This window comes from Panthera uncia, assembly GCF_023721935.1.
Source record: "Panthera uncia isolate 11264 chromosome D3 unlocalized genomic scaffold, Puncia_PCG_1.0 HiC_scaffold_8, whole genome shotgun sequence".
Taxonomy (NCBI): domain Eukaryota; kingdom Metazoa; phylum Chordata; class Mammalia; order Carnivora; family Felidae; genus Panthera; species Panthera uncia.
Genome location: NW_026057586.1, coordinates 35,235,411 through 35,258,201, shown reverse-complemented (window position 1 = coordinate 35,258,201; position 22,791 = coordinate 35,235,411). Strand labels below are relative to the sequence as shown.

Sequence of the window (22,791 nt, the reverse complement as noted above, 5' to 3'; positions counted from 1 at the left end):
TCTGTCTCTCTCTGTCTGTGTCTCTGTCTCTCTCTGTCTCTGTCTCTGTCTCTCTCTCTCTCTCACACACACAGCCCTGTACTTTCAGCTTTCTTCAAGGGCAGCTCGGTGCTCAGGGCTACCTTCTGGGGAGCCCAGAAACCCCAACCCCCTCTTCTTCCGGTCTCCCAGGGGAATCTGTGGGCAGAATGTGAGAAAATGCCACAGATGGCCCAGCCGTGCATCCAGGAAAGCAGCGAGGTCTCTGGGGGACACAGTCTCACTTAGTGTCCCACTCAATTAGGCTGCCCACAACCACATGTGTGCAGAACCCTTCCTTCCCATAGACTTTTCCCACACTCCTCTACACCCTGGCCAGAGCTCCTCAAAAAGACCCCCATACTCACACACACCGGCAGAGAACTGTTGGAGTGCCCACCCAGGGAGTTGGACCCATCTTGTCTGCTGTTTTTTACATGCACTTGGTAGAAACTCTAGTCATAGATACACACACAATCCGTCACTTAAAAACTGGCTCACCTTACCTGTTCCAGCCCACATATGCCTGCATACACTCAGCTCTTATGAGCACATACATCCACCCATATCTTTGCCTGTGCTTCACCAGTTGACACTACGGCGTGCTTATAGGGAGGTAGTGTGCGTGCCTGTGCACACACCACACACACACACACACACACACATGCACACACACACATGGACTCTTCTCACAGCAGCTGCAATGAGGGCTGCAGATGATTCTGGAGCTCTGCTCAGACCCAGAGCCTTAGGATGGGGGCAGGGGTACTTCTCACATGAGTTACCTTTGGTTTGAAAGAAAGGGTGGGGCTCACCTGGATGGAAAATCCCAGAATGAGGGAGTTTTGCATTCTTGGCGGTACGGTGAGAGAGTCCTACCCGCATCCTCCCTTTTTTTCTAGAACCAGGGCAAGACACACAGCTCTCCTACCCCTGACACATGCATATGAACCACACAGCACCACACACACACACACACACACACACATACACAAGAAACTCACAAGACACAGCCTACATGCAAAACATAAGGAGACAACGTGCAAGCACACGGCATGCCTCTAACAGACACACCACACGCCTGAAGCACAATCCACACGGTGGTCACTCACAGCCCTCTCTCTGCCACCGTTCCCCAGAGGTGCCAGCCTCACTCCTCACAGCCTGTCAGCACAGCATGTACACGGGGGTGGGGGGGGGTAGGGAAAAACACATCCACTGCCTCCGATGGCAACCCATAGTGAACCCAGGACGTATGGCGCAAGTCTGTGCATGGCAAAGGCGGCTTGCCTCTCGTCCCGAGAAAGCTTCACCTTCCAAGTGGTCTGTTCATCCTGCCAGTGGTGAAAATTTAGTGAATTCATTCCCAGATCCTCAGGATTTTATTCTAAAGGAAAGAAAACCATGGGTTTCCCATTCTCTGCTGAGCTACCTGCCACCGCTAACCCTTTTCTCACCGTGTGTGTGTGTGTGTGTGTGTGTGTGTGTTCTCCTAGCACAGCTGTACAGGGCCACTTTCTGTGCCAAGCCTGAGCCAAGTGTAACCCCATGGATGACAGGAGTCCTGCAGGCTGAGAGCAGGCTCGGGTGGACACCAGAGGACTTGGTGTGCAGACATCAGCCCTTGCTCTGAGCCACAAGGCAAGGCAGCCTGTGCACCCACGTCCGGGACAGACTGGCTGTAAACCTACAACGCTCCTCTCTTCCCGGTTACTCTTTCCTTTTCCTGAGGCACCTCTTCTGCTCACAGGCCTGGCCACAGCCAATGCATGGGACTAGGTGGCCCTTGGAAGGCCTGCCCCTAATTCCTCCAGAACCTACCTTTGGTCTTGGTCAGATGAGCAGAAATTTGGCAAGGATCGTGTGGGTTGATGCAGAGGGGAGAATGCACAGAGCATTCTTAGCAAATGCCTTCTGTGCATTTGTTGATGTCTAATGAGAATTTGGCCTTGGCCTTTACGGGCTTCCTGGGCCACACAGGTGTGAGTGAGAGGACTTTTGGCCTTTGGCCTGGGGCTGAAAGGTGAGTTGAGGGGCCCAGTGTGCCTACTCTCTGACTCCAAGCAGGACCCTTGTCCCCCCCCCCCCCCAACCCTGCTCCTTTTCTCTAAACCAGCTGGTTTTACTTCTCCTGCTGGAGTTATATAGCAAAATTGTGTCTGTGGTTAATTCAGCCTTATTGCAGAGTGGTGTGTGAGTGTGTGCACGTCTATGAGAGTATGTGCATCTATGTTTGTGTGTGTATCTCTGCATGCCGATGTGTGTGTTCGTATGTTTCTATATGTCTCTGTCTGTGAAATCTGTGTGTGCATTTGTATTATCTGTGTTTTTGAGAGTGTATGTGTTTGTGTATATGGGTATCTCTGTGAACGTCCATACATGAGTGTGCTCCTATGTGTGTCTACGAGTGTGTATTTATTTGTGAGTGTATCTATATGTGTCTGTGTATATGTGCATCTGTAGAGGGCGTTTCAGTTACCTCTGAAATGTGTACGTGCGTGTGTGTGTTTTCAGAGCCATAGAGGCAACGTGGAAGGGTTTAAAAAAAACCTCAGTCTGTCATGTCTCAGGGCCTCAGTTTCCCCATCTGTAAAAGGAAGGAGATGTAAGAGATGATCGTTATTTACTTCTGTAAAGGGAGCTGCAACCATGGAAACGTGGTGGGCTTGGAAACACAACAAATTTGGGAACAAATCCTGTGTCTCTGCATCTCCCTAGCACATAACCTGGGTTGAGTTACTGCCCTTAGAGCTTCCGTTCCCTTGGCATTCAAACGGGCACAGTGACATCTCTGTCGCAGTTTTGTCACGAGGATTTGATGAGATAAAATAAGCGAGAGCCCTGTGTGTGTGCCGTGTGGTAGGTGCTTGGTCAGTACTCCCTCCCGTCCACCCTTGAGCCCTGATGTCATCCTGTCGTCCTATTTCTAAGACACCAGGACTGTCAGAGCTCCCTGTGGTCTGATGGGGGTGCTGGCACTTAACACATGACAGTGACCCCAGAGATTTTTAACTTTTTCACCACATTTTCCCTCATCTCAGCTCATTCCATCCACACAGTGACCCTAAGAGATGGGATGAGCAGGTGTCATTGCAGTGATTTAGGAGAAGAGGAAGCTGAGACGCTGAGTGAGGAGGCAGGGTGGGGCAGGGACCCAGGGGTCCAGCTCCCGGTGCAGCACGTCCTTGGTGTACCAGCCACCTCTGCAGCCGGCAGCATGCAGAGCACTAAGAGCTGCCGCTTCCGGGGGTCCCTGCGATGACGGAGGCCTCTCTTGAACCATCAGGCCAAAATCAGAGAGGCCCGCCCATGGCCCCTAGGTGCGCGCAGGCCATTGTCTGAATAGATCTGTAGAACTGGCCTTTTGCACAGAAATTTCGGGCCTGCCTTCAGGAACGGTGGCTGGTCATTCCCACAGCTGGCTCTGATCTGCTTGCAGAAGCAGGTTTCTTTTCCCCCGAAAAGTCAATGGAGTGGAGGCCCAAAGTCAGATTCCTCAGCCTCATCACCCACTTTACTTACAAGATTTTGACCCTAAGTGATGCTTGCTGGTTTCTTAAATCAAAACCGCTATAGAGCAGTGTGGCCTGGCTCCCTGAAGAATAAGGGAAAAGATGGCCCGATGCTACTGAATGAGCCCAGTATCTTGAGGTGATGTCTCGGAAGGGGATACACTCAGTTTCACATTTAACTTTGGGCAGGCATGAGGGGGAAGAGCCCCAAACCAGTCATTTCTTAAATTATGCTTGCCTTTTAGCCAAGGGCCTCAGGAGTCTGCCTAGCTGGTCTGCCGCCAGGTCTCTGCCCCCTCTGATTCGCCCGTGCCCCCTTCCCCGCCTTGCCAGCACTGGTTCTGAGCCTAAGCTGCTCGGCTGTATCCTGGCAGGATACAGGATTTGACCAGATTGTAATTTTCCTTCATGATTCCTTTTCCATCTTTTTTTTTCATAAAAAAGGTATCAGCTATACCTGGCTGCCATAGGGGTACAAAAGTGGTAATAGAAAAGAAAGCACTTTACTGGTTAAATGCTATATAAATGGAAGGCATACTATAATATAAACGAAATATATAATTTAGCATCTATGATACGGTATATAAGATGCACGATTTGACTTTAAATGGCCCAAACATGTTGGTACCTAGGTTACATAGGTACAGTGTAACCTATGACTTAATTTGTTTCATGGCATGTGCCGTAATCCATAGGATTACATAATATCTTATGACATATCATATTCCTTGCACGGAGAAAAGTAGGATCAGAATCAGTTGACATTAGGCTATTTTGGCATTCGAAACACCAGCCCCAGATTTGTGATTATAACCACTAAAGCTGGGAGGGAGAAAATGAAAAGTAGGAAGAGGGAAGAAATCTCTATGGCCAGCGATGGGGCCCACTGGGCAGGGGCGGGGGTGGGGGGGCCTGAGAAAGCAGAAACTCTAGGCATAGGTCTGGGGAAAGGGAGCAGCAGGGGGAGGGTCCTCTCAGGAGGAGGTGTACGAGTAGCGCTAGGCAGTGATTGTTGCTACTATTTGTGAAGCCAGATGAGGAACTATAGGGCTGGCGGTGGCCCCTGTGTCTGCTGATTAGCTGGAGATTATATTGATGATGTAATAAAAATTCACTTTGTCTATTAAGTTTCACCAGAACAATCAGGAGAGATTAGATAAAAATCAGAGGAAATGAATAACAGAAGGGAGGAGGAAAGCCATGAGCCTTACTCCCTGCCATGGTCCCCGTCTGTCTCCCCTTTTTCCTGCCTCCAACGGGGCATGAATGAAGATGCCCTCACCCCAGCACCCAGGCAAAACTAGATAGAAATGTATGTCCTCGAGCTAGGCCGTTCTTGGGGAGAGCCTCACACTCAGCTATGACAATGGTTTAAGTTTACGGACCACGTTTAATATTTGATTAGACCTTTGTCGAGGCAGCCCCTGGGTAGGGAATGAGCAGGGTGACCACCCCTTCGGCTCTCTGGGTGCCCCTTGCCCTGCAGCATCCCCTGGCGATGCAGCTTTAAGCCAAGCAGGCCCATGCCCTTCTGAGTAGCCAGGGGCCTCCCAGCCTCATGGTGACTCCCTCTAGCCTGGCCTGTGCCCAGATCCCCCCAGTAGAGATGTTTCTTATGGTTACAGACCAGGCTTTAAAAGGTCCCTCCACGAGGCACATGTCACCGGAGATGGTAACACATTAATGTCCATTAGCCACCAGGGACACATCTGCCCAGTTTGATTTGTCAGATCAGCAGGGGGCAGGACTTGGAAAGGATGGGGAAAGGAGGTCAGTTTGGGTTGGGAGCCCTTATCCCAGGAAGGCGGGAAGGCCTGGGAGCACTGGGGCTTGGGGTGTGTGGCCTGGGGGTGTTAGAGGAGAGAGTAGAGGAGGCTTCCACATCCCTGCCAGGAGTGGAGTCGTGCACTTACTTCAGCCCCACGACCAAGTCCAGTTCTGCTCTCCCTCTGAGACCCCCCACCCCTGGAGTCAGGAAGATGCCAGGAGTCAAGGTCTATAAGAGGAGAGTTTGCCTCCCCTAAAAATTCGGCTACAACACTCCTGCGTCTGGGGCCCCAAAGGCCACCTCATTATTCCTGCTCCTCTGGGCTGGATTTCTCTCCCGGGGATGGAGAGGCACCCTGATTGCTCCCCTGCAGTAAATGGGCTGCACCGAGGTCCTGGAACCCTCAACCACACTGGAAGCAGTTCTTCCTGGGATCTACCAAGATGCCTCCCACTGCGAGACCATTGTCACCCCAGGAAACATTGCTCCCTGACTTTATCCCCCGCCTCCCTGCCTGGCTGCTTCCAGCCATTCTAGGGGTAGGCACAGAAGAAAGGTGGAGGGCAGGAGAAGATTCTACCTTCCAGAACCCCATAGTTTATCTCTGGGACATTCAGCCAAGTGAGCCTGGGGGACAATCTGGCTGCTTGCCTTGGTGAGAGGGAACATGGCCACAGGTTTGTTTTTTTTTTTAATTTTTTTTTTAATGTTTATTTTTGAGACAGAGAGAGACAGAGCATGAACAGGGGAGGGTCAGAGAGAGGGAGACACAGAATCTGAAACAGGCTCCAGGCTCTGAGCTGTCAGCACAGAGCCCGACGCGGGGCTCGAACGCACAGACCGTGAGATCATGACCTGAGCCGAAGTCGGCCACTTAACCGACTGAGCCACCCAGGCGCCCCATGGTTTCCTGACATGGCCACAGGTTCAAATATTCTGTGAGTAATTTCTCAGCCCAAGTGGGCTGTTGTTGGGACAGCTGAAGGACACTGCAGCCTCAAGGCAGGTGAGGCCAGCCCTCGCACGTTCTGTGGGTGTCACTAACTTCCTGGGCCAGGACTGTCACCTCTTCATCTGCTCCTGATCCCCACTGCTTCTCCCTCAGCCAGACTGGTGGTGGGTCCAGATTTATTTAAAGTGAGAAAGTCCTTTGTCCACTGGCCTGAGAATGAGACTTAGCTGCAGTGGGACAGAAACAAAATGTCACGGAACAAAATGAAGCAAAGCAATGGGGCCCGTCTGCAATCCAGCCTCCCCCCTCTGTCTTATTCCCGTGTGCCAGCCTTGGTTTCTGCCATCCTCTTGTCACCTGGGCACCCAGGATCAAGCTCCCCTGGGCAGGAAGCCTGTACTCTTATCTGATTACTTCTTTTTGGGGGGCTCCTGCACAGGACATTTGTATTGGGTACTTTCTTCTTTGTGGATTTGCCGTCCTCTGTCACGCCCGGTTACTTGGTGGTGGTGAGGGTGGGTCCCCACCTTCCAAGGAGAGGGCTCGACTTTCAGAGTCCCTGAGTTGCATGTTAATCTGTGCCTCCTAGAGGGAGGCCTGTATCTGCCCCATGAGACCAAGGGCTTCCCAGTGGGGGACATGGTGTGTGTCCCCACCAGACTGGAATGCCTTACATGTTACAGGAGCCTGCCTCTGCCCCATGGGGAGACATCTGGGGGGTGTCACAGAGACCAACTGCAGTTGGGTGGATGACACCACTGCTCTTGCCCCAGCAGGCTCCTCCTCTTGCATCGTCTGGCTTTGGGGACCCTCTCCTCCTTGCTACATGGCTACTGCCGTGGGCCAGACTTTTAAGCACCGGCTCAGCTGAGACAGTTCAGAACGTTCAGGGTTAATGAATGCTTGCAGAGAAACTTGAGAAACGAACTAAGGCCATGGGGGACACTGTGAGGGGCAGATAGGGGTCTTACGCCAAAAGGAGTAGGAGTCTGGCTGCCCCCCTGGGCTCCAGGTCCTTGGGTGTGGCCTGGGGCTCTGCTCCCCCCCCCCCCCCTTCCCCCTCCCCCCCTTTGCTATCCCAACCCCCATCTGCCAAGTGACCACTCATTGCAGCCAAAGGGCAGGCTTTCTCTGCACTGAGACACCACCCTGTAATTCGCACCCCCTCCTCTCTTTAGGGACCCACTCAGCTGCGCAGTCCTGGGCCTCACCCTTTCCTTCTCATTCCAGTGGATTTTCAAACTTGCTCAACACAATGACAACAGAATGGACTCTAAAGTAAAATTGACTCTAAAATAAATCTAATAGTTTACTTATTGAAATAATTAAGACAAGTGTAAAGAAGGTCTTATTTTTCAATAAAAAAGATTTTTTTTATTGGGGAAAAAAATGATGTGTGGACATAAGCCAGTACCTCTGTTCTGCTCTGTATCTCTCTCACTCTCGTGACCAACGTGACTGAGGTCCCAGCCTCCACTGGACCTGGGTGGCCCATGGGCCAGTGGATGCCTAGTTGACGGGTCCTCCACCCAGGTCTACTTCATCAGGCACAGGGTTGAGTGTGCAGGCCTGTGTGTGTGTGTGTCCTGTGGGGGCATTTGCGAAAGTTGAGGGATAGAGTGATTTGGATTTGGACCTGTTACAGTCCTAAGTATGGAAAAGATTCTGGTGCCCAATGTATGGAATGAAGAATAAAACCCATACTAAACTTTAAACTAAGTGTTTTGTTTTGAAATGGAGCAAACTTCACATTCATGTTGAAACTACAATACTTTCTGGATTTTCTGAGTCTCCCGTCTCATTTTGGGTGGCTGTTTTGCTGCTGCCCCAGGCCCAGGCCCAGGCCCAGTGAAGGGCCTGGCCCAGGGTCTCACGCCGCCCACTGGAGCAGGGGGCTCCCATGCGCAAGAGGAGCGGCCCACCCTCACCCTGTGAGGTGCCAGGAGAGGGGCGAGGTACGGGTTTGCCCTGCAGCTCCTCCACGGCGAGCCTGGCAGTGACAGGAGCAGCCGCTTCCTCGTCAGGGGCCCCGCACTGGAGAGCAGGAAGTTCTCCCTCTCACCGTCAGATGGCAGGCAGCCGCTGGTGGAGAGGGGAGCATTCCCGCACTCACAGTAGGTAGGGGAAGGGTCTAGAGGAGGGGCCTGGCTTCTGGGCTCTTTGCTGTTCTTCTAGAGCTCCTTAGATCCAGGTCTTGGGTCCAGAAGGGATGCGGCACCGTGGACAGAGGACGAGCTCGGGCTCCGGGACCTGTCCTCATCATGCTCCCGCTGTGGCTGCACCCAGCCTGGGCCGTGTTGGAAACAAGTCTGGACATCTGGGTGCTGACCTGGGTGGTCTGGGGGCCGTGCCTCTGCTAGGAAAGCTGGGCCCTTAGCACTGGGGAGGAGCACAGAGACCAGCCAAAGCCCTTGGCCGGAGGGCTGGGTGTCAGAAGTCTGAGTGTGTCTATAGCCAGGGAAGGGGAGGCAGGTCAGAGGAGGATAGATGTGGCTTGTTGGCTGAGGCTCCAAATTCCCTATAGGAAGGGGTGTATCCAGTCCTTAGAACCTGCATCTCCCATTCCAGCCAAGGAAGCCACTTCCTCACCCTCCTTTACAGTCAAAGCCATCTTTTCAAGGTCCATCTCCTATCGTCTATCACGAACTAACCATGGGCCTGGCCTCTAAGGCAGGCTCCCTTCCAGCTGCCTCCACAGGCTCTGGGAACAGAGAAGAGGAATGATCCAAAAGCTTATTGGGCTTTCCCTGCCAGCCCTGTTCCCTTTCTTCCTCTCTCAGGAGGCCCCAGCCACTGGGATTTTCTCCTTTCCTCTCCTCCCTTTCAGATGTTGCCCAGGGCTGCCAAGGAAGATCAAGGACATCCCGAGCTGGGGCTCTGGCAGGCAAGGGGATGAGGGGTCAGGGGCATACTTGAAGGGAATCCCAAGGCCAAGGATGCAATGGCTTCCCCCTTCCTTCCCACTCATTGTGACTGGAGGTGAGCTTTAGGGAGCAATGGCTTTCCAAAGTCCAGAACACTGTTGACCCCACCAGACTCTGAGTCCCTGGCTCTGCTGGTCCCAAGAACCCAATCTTGGTGACTGATTTGTTTGGATGCCTTTTTTCCTGGGAACTCGAAGTTGCATAGTGCACACTGGCAACTCCCGGGGCTGGTATCCCACCACATAACTGGGGATATTGCTTCAGGCTCATGACACCCCTTGGAGATAGACCTCTTCACACAGCGGGTGCAAGGATGCTCTCTGTGCCTCATCCGGTGAGACAAAGCCAAGCCAAGTATTGATTTGACAGAAAGATATGGATATGTTGGGTGGATAATGGTTAGGGGATCCTATTTCTTTCTTTTCCTGTTCAGAGAACACCTCTCCTCCGCCTCACCCCGCTGGAAAGCAGAGGCCGGATGAGGGAGAGTGTTCTCATCGGTCACCCAGGGACACCTCCATTCCCCCTGGGCTCCTTCCAGGAGTTCAAGACCATGGAGCCTCTGGGAACAAGGTCCCCCTCTCCCACCATGGCAAGCACTACCAACATCTTCACCTCTCCGTATATTCTTAGAACCAGTCAATATGATTAATTTTACATGGGTATAATTTCCTGCTGCTGCCGCAGAGCCCTCCCAGCCTCACCCATCAGCAGCGACATGATACAGTTTCTGGTTATATTGGTCAACCAAGATATTGATATTATTAATAATGGATATCTATATGCTGACCTTTGTCCACACAACTGAATCACTCTGGGCTGGCTGTCACATTTCTTTAAGAGCTATTGATAAGCCCATTACTGGAAGGGCATGTACAATCTTAGGTGTGTGCTTTTCACTCACCTTCAAGCATCTCCTGTGAGAATCTACCCTTGTTAGATGAGCCGGTGTGGGTACGGCAGTGTGTGCAAGAAAAAGTCTGCATGCATGTGCTTGTGCGATGAGTATATATATGTGTGCATGCACATGTGTATGTGAATATGCATGTAAGTGTGTGTATGAATGTGTGTGTGAGTCTGTCTTGAACACTGGCCCTTTTAGAGCTGATCAAATAGTCAATTAGAGCATTATAGGGAGGTAGCAGAATCAGAGAGTTCCTACAAATACACTGTGATGTAGTGTTTGATCTTTGGATGCCTCTTGTCTCCTAGGACTTGCGCAGGAGGCTTGGCTTTATAAGGATATTATTAGGTTGATGCCTCGTTCTCTCAATGTACCTGCCAGGCAAGAGGCAACACTCGCTGCAAGCAGTCTGGCCAGAACCAGCACGGGGAGGTGTGCTGAAGGCTTTGCTGCAGGCTTGACTTTAGGGGCATGCTGCTTCCAGCCTCAGTCTCTTTATCTGAGCAGTGGCAGCAATAGGTCAGGATCCACTTTCTTAAGGCAGAGAGAGGAGTCTGACTCAGTTCGGCCTCTCAACCTTCTGTGTTGAAACTCCTGATCAGAGGAATGCTTGACACTCCTTGTTATTTATTACGCATTGGGAGTGTGGCCCCTTGCCCATCAGAAGGGTTCTGTGGTAGAACGCATGGTTTGTGTGCTCATGTGTGTCACGACAGGCACACATATCTCATTGCTACGTCTGTCTATGATTGCTGTTACTTCTACCTGCATGGACAGTGGTGTCAGGGACAGTGCCTCTATCAGATCAGTCTACAGTAATCTGTTCCTGTTTGGACTCCGACACGCTCACTTGTCAGGGGAGCCCCTCACATGCCCCTGTAAAGGGAAGCTGGCTAGCTAGAGAGATCTTTTGGATCCTCAGACATAGTGTATGAATAAACCAGACATGGATTAATTAGGTGTGACTGCATCATTAAATTAGAATAATGAACAAACAGCCACGTATGGCATTCAAATTTGCCTAGAACGACTCCAAGGGTTGCTTTCAAGTAAGTCACCTGTCAGTTTGTAGGTTTTGGGGACTCTGGAGAGTGAGGTTCCCATCCTATCCTGAGAAGTGAATTCTTTAGGCACCACCTACTCCAGGCAAGGACAATCCTTCAACGGGCACCCAGACTCCACAACCAAATCCAAACAATGGCTTGGTTCGATACAGCATCATCTATGCACGCTTCAGCTGCGAGCATTTCTCAGAGTGAAATACGACAGTAGCACAGGTGCTCAAGAGACAGGAGGGAGAAGTTAAGAGGTGTGAGCAGCGGATGTGAAATGCATCGATCCTGTAATATTTATGTGGATGTGCACATCGTCGCTTGTGCATGTGCACGCGCACGCGCTCATACACACACACACACACACACACACACACACACACACACCTTTTGCATTTCCATGAATTCCTTTTTCTTCTGTTGACACTCCCCATTTCAGCCAGATAAATGTGAAGGGGAACCCAGTCTCAGTTGTGTAATTTTAGAAACAGCTGCAGAATGGCAGCCCCCTGCCCTCTGCAGACAACACCCCTCAAAATCCCTGTCCTAGGACACAGAGGCTGTGCAGCAAGAACCATTCATTTTAACAAAGAGGAAGAAGGCAACAGCTAAGAGGGAAGAAAATGGGAAGGAAACTCACTAGCCTCACTGGAGAGCCCTGGGATAGCCTAATTCACAGGGGGCTTTGTTAGTAAGATCTGTTAAGTATCTAGAAACCTTTGATCTGGAGCTGCTTTTAACAAAGGTGATAATTAATTAAAGCAGAGTGTTTGCAATAAAGTAACATTGCGGTCAGTTTATGCGCTGTCCAGAGCCGGCCTTCGGAAGTCTCTGTCAATTAAACTCTTGTTGGAGGCCAGCTCATTATCAATTATTTTCCCTGAGCTTTGATCAATATTTTTGGCTGTTCTGTCCTCACAGAGCCAGAACTACGTCTGTCTCCATGAGGGCACCCATTTATTTACATCTTGCAGATGGCCATGTAGGATTTGTTCCTGAGCTGAGCTGCTGGGGATCGCTCAGTTTGAGAGCTTCGGTCAGCTAATGCTGGAGGGGAGATACAAGGGAGGATAAGAGAAACCAAATATGGAGCAAGTAAAAGGGGAGAAGGCCTGTGAGCATATGGTCTAGAAAACACCCCCTTCTACTTCCAAAGGGACTTGGAAAGGAGGACAGTTACCCTGGGGCTGCCCACCTGGCTTCCTAGTTGGTTCCTGCAAGGCTGAGTCTCAGGCTTTATACCCATCCAGGGGCTACTGGGAACAGGATGAGTAGGGACAAGGAAGCCCCTAGGGCAGGCACCACAACTCTGGAAATTCCTCTGTCATCATTTCTACCCTTATCATTGTCTTTTTGTCCTGGCATTTCGAACCGCACTCTATGTTGCCAGGTGGAACTTGGATTTTTCTCTTTAGGCCCCACCTTGCAGTTTGTGAGGATGTCTTAATGGCAAGGAGAAGAAGGAAAAGAGGGAGATGAAGACTGATAGCCAGAGGGTTACAACTAAGTTGGGGGGCTCTGTTCCCCTCCCCTAGGCTATTTAGGTAGGATTAGACGAGGATTAGACACTTTTTGTGATTCTTGGAGAGTCTGTGTATTTAAGAAGGCAAAGGTAGAGGTGATGAACTTGCTTCTCTAGTTGTGGAGACACCAAAAGGAAGGCGTCCTGGTCCCTGCCACACCCTCCTTGCATGGAGGGAAAATGCAGCACTCTGCTTGGAGGGGCTAGCTTGACTGCCTTGATCAAGTCCTGTGTGTGTGTGTGTGTGTGTGTGTGTGTGTGTAAACACTACAAGAGAAAAAAAAAAAGCAGTTGCCAGGGGGCAGCAGGTGACATAGGAAATACAGTGAGTGGAGGGAATTATCTCTGCAGAGAGCTGGGTTCTGTGGCTGGCTACTCAGATCACAGATAGAAGGTCATTTCTACAATGAGTCCATAGGTGAGCAGAAGCAGGCAAGCATCAGAAGGATGATGAGTCGGGGGGAGATGGAACCTTCTTTTAAACCTGGACTTTTGGGTGGGGATATGAGGCAGACAAACAAGAGCACACCACCACACTGGCACTTAGATCATGGATAAAATCCAAGCTAGGAGTTCCGAGGTGCAGCATGTATGTAAGCACAAGGACGGACGGTGTTGTTCTCTCCACCTTCTCTCCTTTTCTCCATCAACCATCTCCCTGATCACGCATACTGCCTTGCAAGATGAACCTACCCCTAACATCATTCCATTTGCATTTATCATCTTTTCCTGGACGCACACACGCACACATACATACACACATGTAAACAGAAGTTCACACACACATGCTCACACCAACACCCACATGGGCTGTGGCATCTTCCCTCCCCCAACCCTCGGGGATCCACAGATGCACACAGATTTTCACACCCTTTAGCACTTCCCTCTGTGTGTCACATGGGATTTCCCTTCCAAGTTCAGAAACATTGCGCTTCAGCCACTGTCAACCAGCACTCCCAGCTTCCGGCTGGCATCTGGGCCCTACGACTTTCAGTTTCCCTTTTGCTCTGCTAATGATTTTGGGCCTCATTTTCTATGACTTCTCCCTCTCTTCTATAGCCTGCCCTCTGCAAGTCCCCTTCGAAGAGATCCTTCCTGGGTCAGTTTGGAAACAGACTACCTTGTGATGATGTGAAAGGTGTGAGCTGTGCCACATTTCCCCCAAAAGCATCCGAGGCAAGTGAGACCAGCTGTTTTCTCAGTTAAGTATCTTCTCAGGCATCACTTAGAAGCCCCTCTCCCATCCTGGTATGTAAATAATAATAATGAGGATTATCATGCTAATAATAGTGAGAAGGATGGCCATAGTCAAGTCCCCGGAGTGTGGCATGATCACTGGGCATCAGGAGTGCCTCTGGAAACTAGCTCTTCGAAAACACACTCACAACTTTACAATATGCCTACATTATGGGGGCACACATCTATGGCATACCTTTTTGTAATTGTGTTCCTCTGGGTTGTTTTCAAGCTGTGACTTTACTCAAGAAAAGCCTTTCTTTTTGTTTTCTTTTGTTTTGTGTTTGAGAAGCCACAAACATTCAGCCAACTGGAGCAGGTGGAGAGAGTGGAAGTAAGCCAAGGGGGTTCTTTCAACCCAATCTAGAATTCCCATTAAAGCTGAGGGGGGAAAAGAGTGTTAACATCTCCCTGTTGAATTGAAGTGGAATCTAGGCCAGCCCTGGCTCCCATATGTGTGGGATGCGCTTAGTCATGCTTGTACATGGATACATATACGTGCACATGTGCATATTATCTGTGCGTTGATTCTGAAGAAGTCTCTTCAAAAGATAAATAAAATTATGTAAAGCAGCAAATAACCACCAGTCTCTTCAATAAATCAAATATTTCCCAATAATGTTTTTCTTTGCTCCTAAATAGAATACTTACAAACATCTGGGATTTGAGATTTTTTTTTATGGGGGCTGTTACTTTGGTTTACTTTAGTTTTGCAATGATTACTATTGCTTATTTTCTTTAGTGAAATTTTTTTAATGTTTTTCTTATCTCATTTTCCATACCTCTTTCTCACAAGGCAAATCTTTCTTTTAAAAACTATAGGTGTGTGCCCAGTCATTCTACGAGTGTCTTTCCCGGGACAGACTGAATTTTTATTTTTCAAAGTAAATTTTTTTTAAAAGTTCATCTGAATTGAGCTGATGCCCATGCTGATACTTCAGCTTCACTGTCTCTTAGACTCATTTGAAAACAGAAATCAGATAGAGCCTCACTGGCTTTAATTCACCTACCTAAGGAAAAAAACAAGGAGCCCTCCCGGCTAAAGTCAAGCAGTGGAAACTTGATGTTCTGAAAATGGCTACATCTTAAATGAAAACATAAGGCACAGTTTTATGAAGATAGTCAAGAATCACCAAAACAATCATGACACTTGCTATTTCCCTTTCTCCCAGCTGCACCCCAAATCAAGGGGCTTCAGGTACTTCCTTGTCAGGTACCGCTGAAATGAGAGGTTGTGTATCGGGTGATGAGTATATTTTTAAATGAAATACTCTCCAGAGCTCAGTCCACAGAAGGTTCTATTACTCTGTCCCCACCCTCCCTCTGGATGTAGTGTGAAAGTATGAGGGGCTGAAGTCCCTGCAGCTGTGGATCCTGGGTTGGGAGCACCCTGGGGCTGCCAGTAGACTAGGTTTTCCTCCATGCAGTAGGGGGAAATCTCAATGCAGAGTGGTTACCCAGGCACAGATTTGTTCTGACTGGTTAACAAGAGGGACTGTGATATGGACTTGGCTGTTTAGATTAAAATGCATCGCAGGCTCTGGGAACAAGCACACATCAGTAGTAAAGGCTGTTTAAACCTTTGGGGACAGCCTTATGTTTAGATTACATTAATTCATAAATATTATACTAAATACCACTTAAATTGGACTTAAATGACTTCAAAGATAATGCATTATAATATGGCTATCCAGAGAGCACTAGTCTTTATGTCTCCCAGTAACTCAGTCTTTGCTGCCTTCTATCCTGCTAGACAAGACCAAAGTTATGAATGGATTGCTGGCTTGTTCATGTGTGATCCACCGACTGCGTATGTGTGTGTGTTAGCAGGCATGGGAATGCGTGTGTATGTATTTTCAGTCACTGCTGTTTGTTCTCCAGGAAATAAAAAGAAGAAAAGAGAAATAAATGTAAAGTGAGAGAAGGAAAGAATTAGACTAGTGGGTGACCTCTTCCCTTCCCCAAGGGAGAAAAATTCTATAGGAAGGGGCCAAATTGGTCCTCAGCTCACTTGTGCTGCTATCTGGGGAGTTTGCCTGTCTCCTCTTTAATCAATAGTACAATGTCTTTCTCTTTGGAGCCTGGAAAAAACAATCTTTCTCAAAGTGCTTCTAATGGGGGCAGAAAAGAAGACACTGAGTTAGCCGGGAGAGTTTGCATTGAACTAGGTTTTCTTCTTTGGGTGTTATTTCTTTGAATTGTAATTCTGGGCTTTTTTTCTTCCTTTCTCTCTCTGCCTAGCACCCAGATCTTCCCCACCCCTGCCCAAGTGTTTTCTAGTCTCCAGGGGGTGGATTTACCTTTACAGTAATTACCCCAGTCCACAACTGCTATTTGCTGCCTCCCCAGCCCAACAGCCTTTCTCTGATACGGCTGGGTTTGCTCCACAACACCCACCCACTCCCTCCTCCACAGACTCCCAATTTGACTGGAGTAATTGCCTTTTAAGGTTCACTCTACGCATGGCAGGTATTCCATTAACCCTTAGAACTCCTTCCTTCTTTAGTTACCTGAAATGGCAGGTGGCAAACAAATGGATACCCACCTAAAATCTCATGCATTTAATTTAATTTTTACTTATTTTTCTCTTTCTTTCTTTTTCTCTTCTTTTTTCTTTCTTTCTTTTTCTTTGCCAATAACATGCATATGCCATCCACACTGGAGGCCAGTATCCTGTCATGTCTCTCAATTTTATACCAATATGATTCATTAGAAGTTAAAAATTCAAGAAGGGGAAAGAAAGAGCCACAAATATGCCCCGAAACCAGGCTTAACAAAGGCATGTTTCTATCCTTAGCCTCATGTTGTCAATTTAGAGTTGGGGAAAATCTAGAAGCCAAATGCAACCCTCATTCTTCAAGCCTCATCATGCTTTTTGACTTAACAGTAATTAATCACCAATGGCAAGCGAGTAATTTTTTAAGGTGGCCAGAGGCTTATTTTATCAGGATTAGCTAATAAATCAGGCTGTATCTCTGAAGGAGGAGTTCAAACTCTTCTAGGACTGAATAAACCAGACCTCAGAGAATGCTTCATTTATTCAGCTCTCCTGGAGCTTCCAGGCACTGTTAGAGACATTGTGGCCCAACCCTGCCTGTAAAAATCCAAGGGACAGAGAGGCAGGAAGTTTCATAGGGAAAAATATATATGCTTAGGCTATGAAGGGTGGGCTGCGACAATGAGACACCAAGCATGCCGGAGCCAACGGGCCTGCCTGCCACTGACTGAGCCAGTTTAGGGGAAGAATTATTTAGAAAACGAAGTTTTGCTTGTCCTAGAAATCCTGGCCAGATATGTGTATATAGTATATATATGATACATATGATAAAGCTATAACATAACCTTCTCTGGCTTCCTGATGCAAATGATGATAATTCTACTTCTTTGCTATAGTACAAGGGAGTCCAAATAACATCAAGAACATAGTGATGATACCAGCAAGGGATCGTGAGAAGAAACCAAGGAATATTGTTAAAGTTTATCTTCCTTGGAAATAAAGAAGTAAATAAAGTGCTCCAAACCCGGATCTCTTAAGAAGCTCAGCTCTTCACAACTGTCTTTTGCCTCTGGTGGGTTCTAAAATTTTTTTAACTTTAAAAATGTAAATCATCACAAGAACTGATCATTAAGATGGGCAAAGGATTTCCCTATTTATGCTTTTTAAATTTTCATTATTACTATTTTTAAATCTGGGGACATATTAGAATGACAAAGATTTGATACAAACCTTGATTAGCTTCTAGGGAGCTTGATTGGAAAGGGAAAAACTATAAAGATACGGTTGACTTGAGGTGGGGGGAAGGAAAGAAATATTATTTCAAAGACTGCCTCCCCATTTCACCTTTCCAGTCTCTCTTCTGATCAGACAGACATTTTCTCCATATTGGATAAAGGTTGGTTTGTCTCTCCATTACAGCCCCCACCCTCACCCCACCCCAGCAAACCCAGTATATTTCCATTCTGCTGTGTTTTTGTGCTACTCAACATGCCATTAACTTTAAGATTTACTCCTCAGCAGGCAAGCTGGAAGATGCTAAAGCCAATAAAAACTGCTCTCTGGGACTCCAACTATGAAGAGTTTGGAGCTCTGCTTAGTATTCGGATGAAGGGAGGGCTGGAGGAGGGAGGGAGGTTGTGATAGTGAAAACCACTGCTGCTTAGAGAGCCAGACAGCTCTGCGCTCTGCACCTAATGTGCCGGAGGATCAGCTCTGTTCATAGCCCATTTGTGGCCAAGGATGAGGCTGCTCTCTGTGTGTGGGTGGGTGTGCGTGTGCGTGTGTGTGTTTTCATCTTTAAAACCACCAGCTCTAACACAGCATCTTCAGTGGCTCTCCACACTACTGTTTATTAAAAACGGAACGTCCATACACATCCCTTACAACTTCCTTAGCTCGGTGCTCCTTCCCTGCCTGACGATCAATCTCTCTCAGAAAGCATTTAACTTGCCCACACAGCTCCATCCCGGATTAATCCCCACTGCACATCCTATACATTACTGTTAGGGAGCGGAGCACTGGGCTAATTTCGTCACCCACCAGCCACCCACACACGTTCTACAACTGAACACGTTTGGGGATCTGCCTTAAAGATAATAAAACAAGGAGAAAACAGGCAGGCTGCAGACATTTCTCATGACCACTTTCCTAAAAAGTTGCTGGGTTTTAATTCTTTGATTATTCTGTCTCCCCCTCCCCCAAGCACTCACTAGCAATGATTGCTTCAAGGGAGAGAAATAATGTACTATAAGCTCTCTGCATGGTGAGTTTGGGATAATTTAGGCTACACCCTTCAAAATGCATATCTTGCACACACAGATTTTTCCCCCAAAGCTCCGCTTTCCTGAGAAGGGGATCATTCAGGCTTCCCTGACCCTCCACTCCACCCAGGGGATGGCTGGTTCCTTGCTAATTCTTGCCTTAGGTTTTGTCCCTCCTTCCTTCAAACATCAAACACCCCCTCCCCCACCACTCACACCACAACCGGATTATTGAGGCACATAGCTCGACAGGGAGAGTTTACTGTTAAATTGATAGCGAAATAAAAATATCTCTCTGAATTTGTCACCTCTCTTCTTTTTAGACGGCTGCGCTCCTGCTACTCTGGCCCGGAGCGGAGAAGGAGGAGACCATCTCTTAATATTTTCAGCACCACGGCGATGGACAGCACCCTCGGTCCCTGGCCCGCTGAGCGCCCGCCAGTCTGCTCAGCGTCCCGGGCTCGGCCGGTGCAGCTGTCCCCGTCCCAGTCTTTCAAGTCGCTGCACCCAAAAATCCAAGCCCCGCTTCCCCTCGATCCTCTCTTTCTCTCCATATTCTGCTTCCGCTGCTCTCCCCACCGCACCGCTTCTATCAGCTCCTCGCCCAAAATCCAGCCTTGCCCCAGCGAACAGCTCCCCACGCACCCCAGTCCTGGTCTCCGCTGCCCGAGCGCCTCCCTCCTCGGCGTCCGCCCGAGGCTCCCTCTCGCGCCGTCTCCCGCTCGTCCGTCGCCGGCCGGCCGGCCGGCCCGCCCGCTCCTTCTCCCCGGCAAAGTTGGGAGGGAAAGGTGCACTCACCTTTGTGCATGCCTGTGAACCTGTCCTTCAGAACCGTAAGCTCGTAGATCTTGCCGAACTCCTCGAAGAGGGGCTTGAGGTCCTTCTCATCCAGGTTGCGGGGGATCTGCCCAATGAACAGCTTGATGGCATCGTGGTCCTTCATGGGAATGGTCGACGGGTTCCCCGGGCTGTGGCTTAATCCGTTCATGTGCCCGGCGCTGCCCGGGCTGCTGCCGAGCCCGTTGGTACTGAGGCTCGCGTTGTCAGCCTGTCCGTTTGCTAACGTGGCCATCTTTATATACATAGAGAAAATCTTCTTTCCTTTTATTCTTTCTCGCTCGCACTCTCTCTCGCTCTTCTCCCTCGCAAGCTCGCTCGCGCTCACACACGCACACGCATACACACACTCGGGTTCTCTCCCCCTCGGTTTCTCTACACCTCGCTCTCCTCTCGCTCTCTGCTCTCTCTCTTTCTCCTCTCTTCTCTCGCTCGCTCGCGCTCGCGCTCTCTCTCTCCTCTCCCCGCTCTCTCTCTCCCTCCCTCTCTCCTCTCTCTCCCTCTCTCTCTTTCTCTCTCTCTCTTTTGCGGTCTGATCTTTTTCTTTTCTTTTTTTCTTTCTTTTTCTTTTCTTTTTTTTTCTTTTTCTCTTTTTTTTCTTTTTCTTTCTTTCTTTTTTTTTTTTTTTTTACATTGAACAGACAGGATCTCTGTCCTTTCCGTTTAAACAGGCTGGACCGGTTCAAGTTCCGAGTCAGACCAGGGGTGGGGGCGACGAGTGAGCGCGCGCGGAGGAGGGGGGTGCGGGGCCCGGAGAGGGCGAGACGCGGGGGGGCTCCCGCGCGGCGGCGGGCGGCGGCCGGGAGCAGGACGGCGTGGGGCGGCGCCGGCCCCGCCGCGCCTCCCCCGTCGGCGGCCCCGGCGAGCGGCGGTGGTACAGTCCGAGACAGCCCCCGGCTATAAATAGCGCCAGGCGCATGGCTCTTCGGGAGGCGCTGAGATTCCGGGCCCGGCGGCCGCGGGGAGCGGGTGCCCGTTAGGAACGGGGCTGCTGGCCTCCTCTTTGCCTTTTGGGGGTTCTTTTTGTAATAGCAGCAGGTGCAACTTTTTGTATTTTTAAAACATTGATTTTCATTTTCGTGTGGGTATGTAGGGGGGCGTTATCCACCGAGCTGCGCTCTATTAGGGCGCCAGGCGGGCGAAGCAAAGGCAGGGATGGCGGGCGGGGCGGCGGCGAAGGCGGCGGCGGAGGTGGAATGGGCGCTTTTTTCTCCCATCTGGTTCCATTTATTTATTTATTTATTTATTTATTTATTTATTTATTTAGACTAGAAAAAGCGAGTCGGCTTGGAGGGAGTCCGCCCAGCGATCCGAGTGCGCATTGATCAGTGTCGAGAGAAAAAAAGCTACATAAATATATATTATGTGGATAAATCTGTAGACAAGAGCTCTCTCGCGCGCGCTCTCTTTCTCTCCGTGTCTCCCTGCTTTTTTCCTCCTCGAATCCCCAACCTGCCAGAGCAGCCCCAAATCTTCGCCCTCCCGCACGGCATCTGCCGCCACCCGAGCCACCTGGGAGGTCGGAACTGGGGGAGCAGTTGGGCCTCGCTGGGAGGGGGGGGGACGGGGCGTAGAGATCCGGGGCCCGATCCTCGTCCCAGCCCGCCTGCGAAGGCTGGAGGTGGGTGTTTCGGTCCCGGACGGCCTCCCCCGCCCGGAAGCGCGGCGGCTGGTCCGGCAAGCGGCTGGCGGGAGGAAGGTAGGGGCCGGGCGTCTCGGCCGGCTCGCCCGCCGTGGAAGGAGGCAGGGATCTGGGTGCCGTGCCGGGTCGCTGAGCCAGCGCGAGGGACCGGCTTGATTTGGCCCTCGTCTGCGTTACCGGTTCAAATTGAAATTTTTTCCTTAATTCACCATCAAAGAAATAAAGCCCCCGAATCGCTATCCGGACTGCGGCCGGACCCAGACTCGCGCGGCGTGCGCTGCCCCGCGGGCTTCGTTGGCGGCGCCTCCCTCTCCAGAAGTGCGAGGCTCGGAGTCGCGTCTGCGGGCTGGAGCCAAGGGTCCGGCCGCCCAGCCCGACTTTGCCGGGTTCCCCACCAGGCCCGCGGGGGCCAGAGCCTCGGCCGCGCAGGAGAGGGAGTGGCCGGCGCGGGAGCCGGGTCCAAGCAGCCCCGCCTCTGGGGGCGAATGCTGGTGGTGAACTTGGGTTGGGAGAGCAGATTTTCATTTTAATGATATTTACCTGCCCCGCATCCTCTCCCACATTTGCTTTTCCAGGGCAGCCTCTTCTCCATGGCTTCAGAAGCCGGGCAAATTAAAATAACGCGCCCGCTCCCCTGCGAGTTGCAGGGGCAAAGCTGCCGGCCTGACTCTGGCCGGACCCCCACCGGCCCCCTTCGGGTGTCCTGGGTTTCTCTTTTCTTACCCTCGGATTACATGATGTTATTAGACAATATGTTTACAATTTTATTTAAAGAAATGAGACCCCAGCTGCCTGAATACCGAGACCAAGCCCGTTTGGTACAACCACAACGCCGAGCTCTCCAGCGCCAGGAGGAGGCCTGAGGAGGCCCCGAGGTTCGCAGCCCCAGGCCCCAAGCCCACCTGGGACACCTCTCCCTGAGGATCCAGGGCGAGTGACCAAACAGCAAGTACAATTCTGAGAGCTGTGGAACTTCATCCTTTCATTTTAAGATTCTTCTGTCTTTTCTTGATGGAATCGTGTGTAAGTATAGTTGATTCATAACTCGGTTCTGGGCTTACATTATCCAGTGTTATATGACGGCCTAAGAATCGCCCGAGTTGATGGAATCGAACAGAAACTCACACATAGGGCCTCTCTGCAAGGTAGCTGTGTGTGTGGTGTGCCTATGAAGTGCTGTCATAAGGTGGCATGTCCCCAGTAGGCACACAGAGGGTTTGAGCTGGTGGCTTGGAGGTGTGTGCCTGTGTCTTATCAGGACTGTGTGTGAGTGCTTGTGTGGGTGCAGTGTGGCTGTGCAAATAGACCGTTTGTATCCACACTCTGGCTGTGTGTGTGTGTGTGTGTGTGTGCGTGCGCACGCACGCGTGCACCAGTCTGAGACCCCCCCTCCTCCCCTTCCCCTCAGGACACATCAGCAGAGGCCAGTATCTTTGTCCGAAATATCTCCTCTAACATCATCTTGTGGTGCTTACCTCCCAGGATATCACAGTGGAGTGGGATGTATTTTATGCCATAACGGGAGTTTAGGAGAGTAATTCCTGCTTGAGGTCTCTCTCTCTCTCTCTCTCTCTCTCTCTCCCTGCCTGCCACCTCCTTAAAGCAAAGCTAGGTCTGGGGGAAGAGAAGGAAGTGAGCTGGGGTGGGGGTGGGGGCTGGGAAAGAA

General features: G+C 50.3%; 1 protein-coding gene across 14 annotated transcripts in view; it reads right to left on the bottom strand.

Annotated features, from left to right (window-relative positions):
- Window positions 1–19,807, bottom strand: part of CELF4 (CUGBP Elav-like family member 4) — a 226,783-nt gene extending 206,976 nt beyond the window's left edge. For all 14 annotated transcript variants that reach the window (XM_049620178.1, XM_049620180.1, XM_049620190.1 and 11 more), the window contains exon 1: window positions 19,445–19,807. In XM_049620178.1, the coding sequence (XP_049476135.1) occupies window positions 19,445–19,730 (286 nt within the window). In that variant the 5' untranslated portion in view covers window positions 19,731–19,807. The remainder of the gene's footprint in view (window positions 1–19,444) is intronic.
- Between the last annotated feature and the right edge of the window lie 2,984 nt (window positions 19,808–22,791).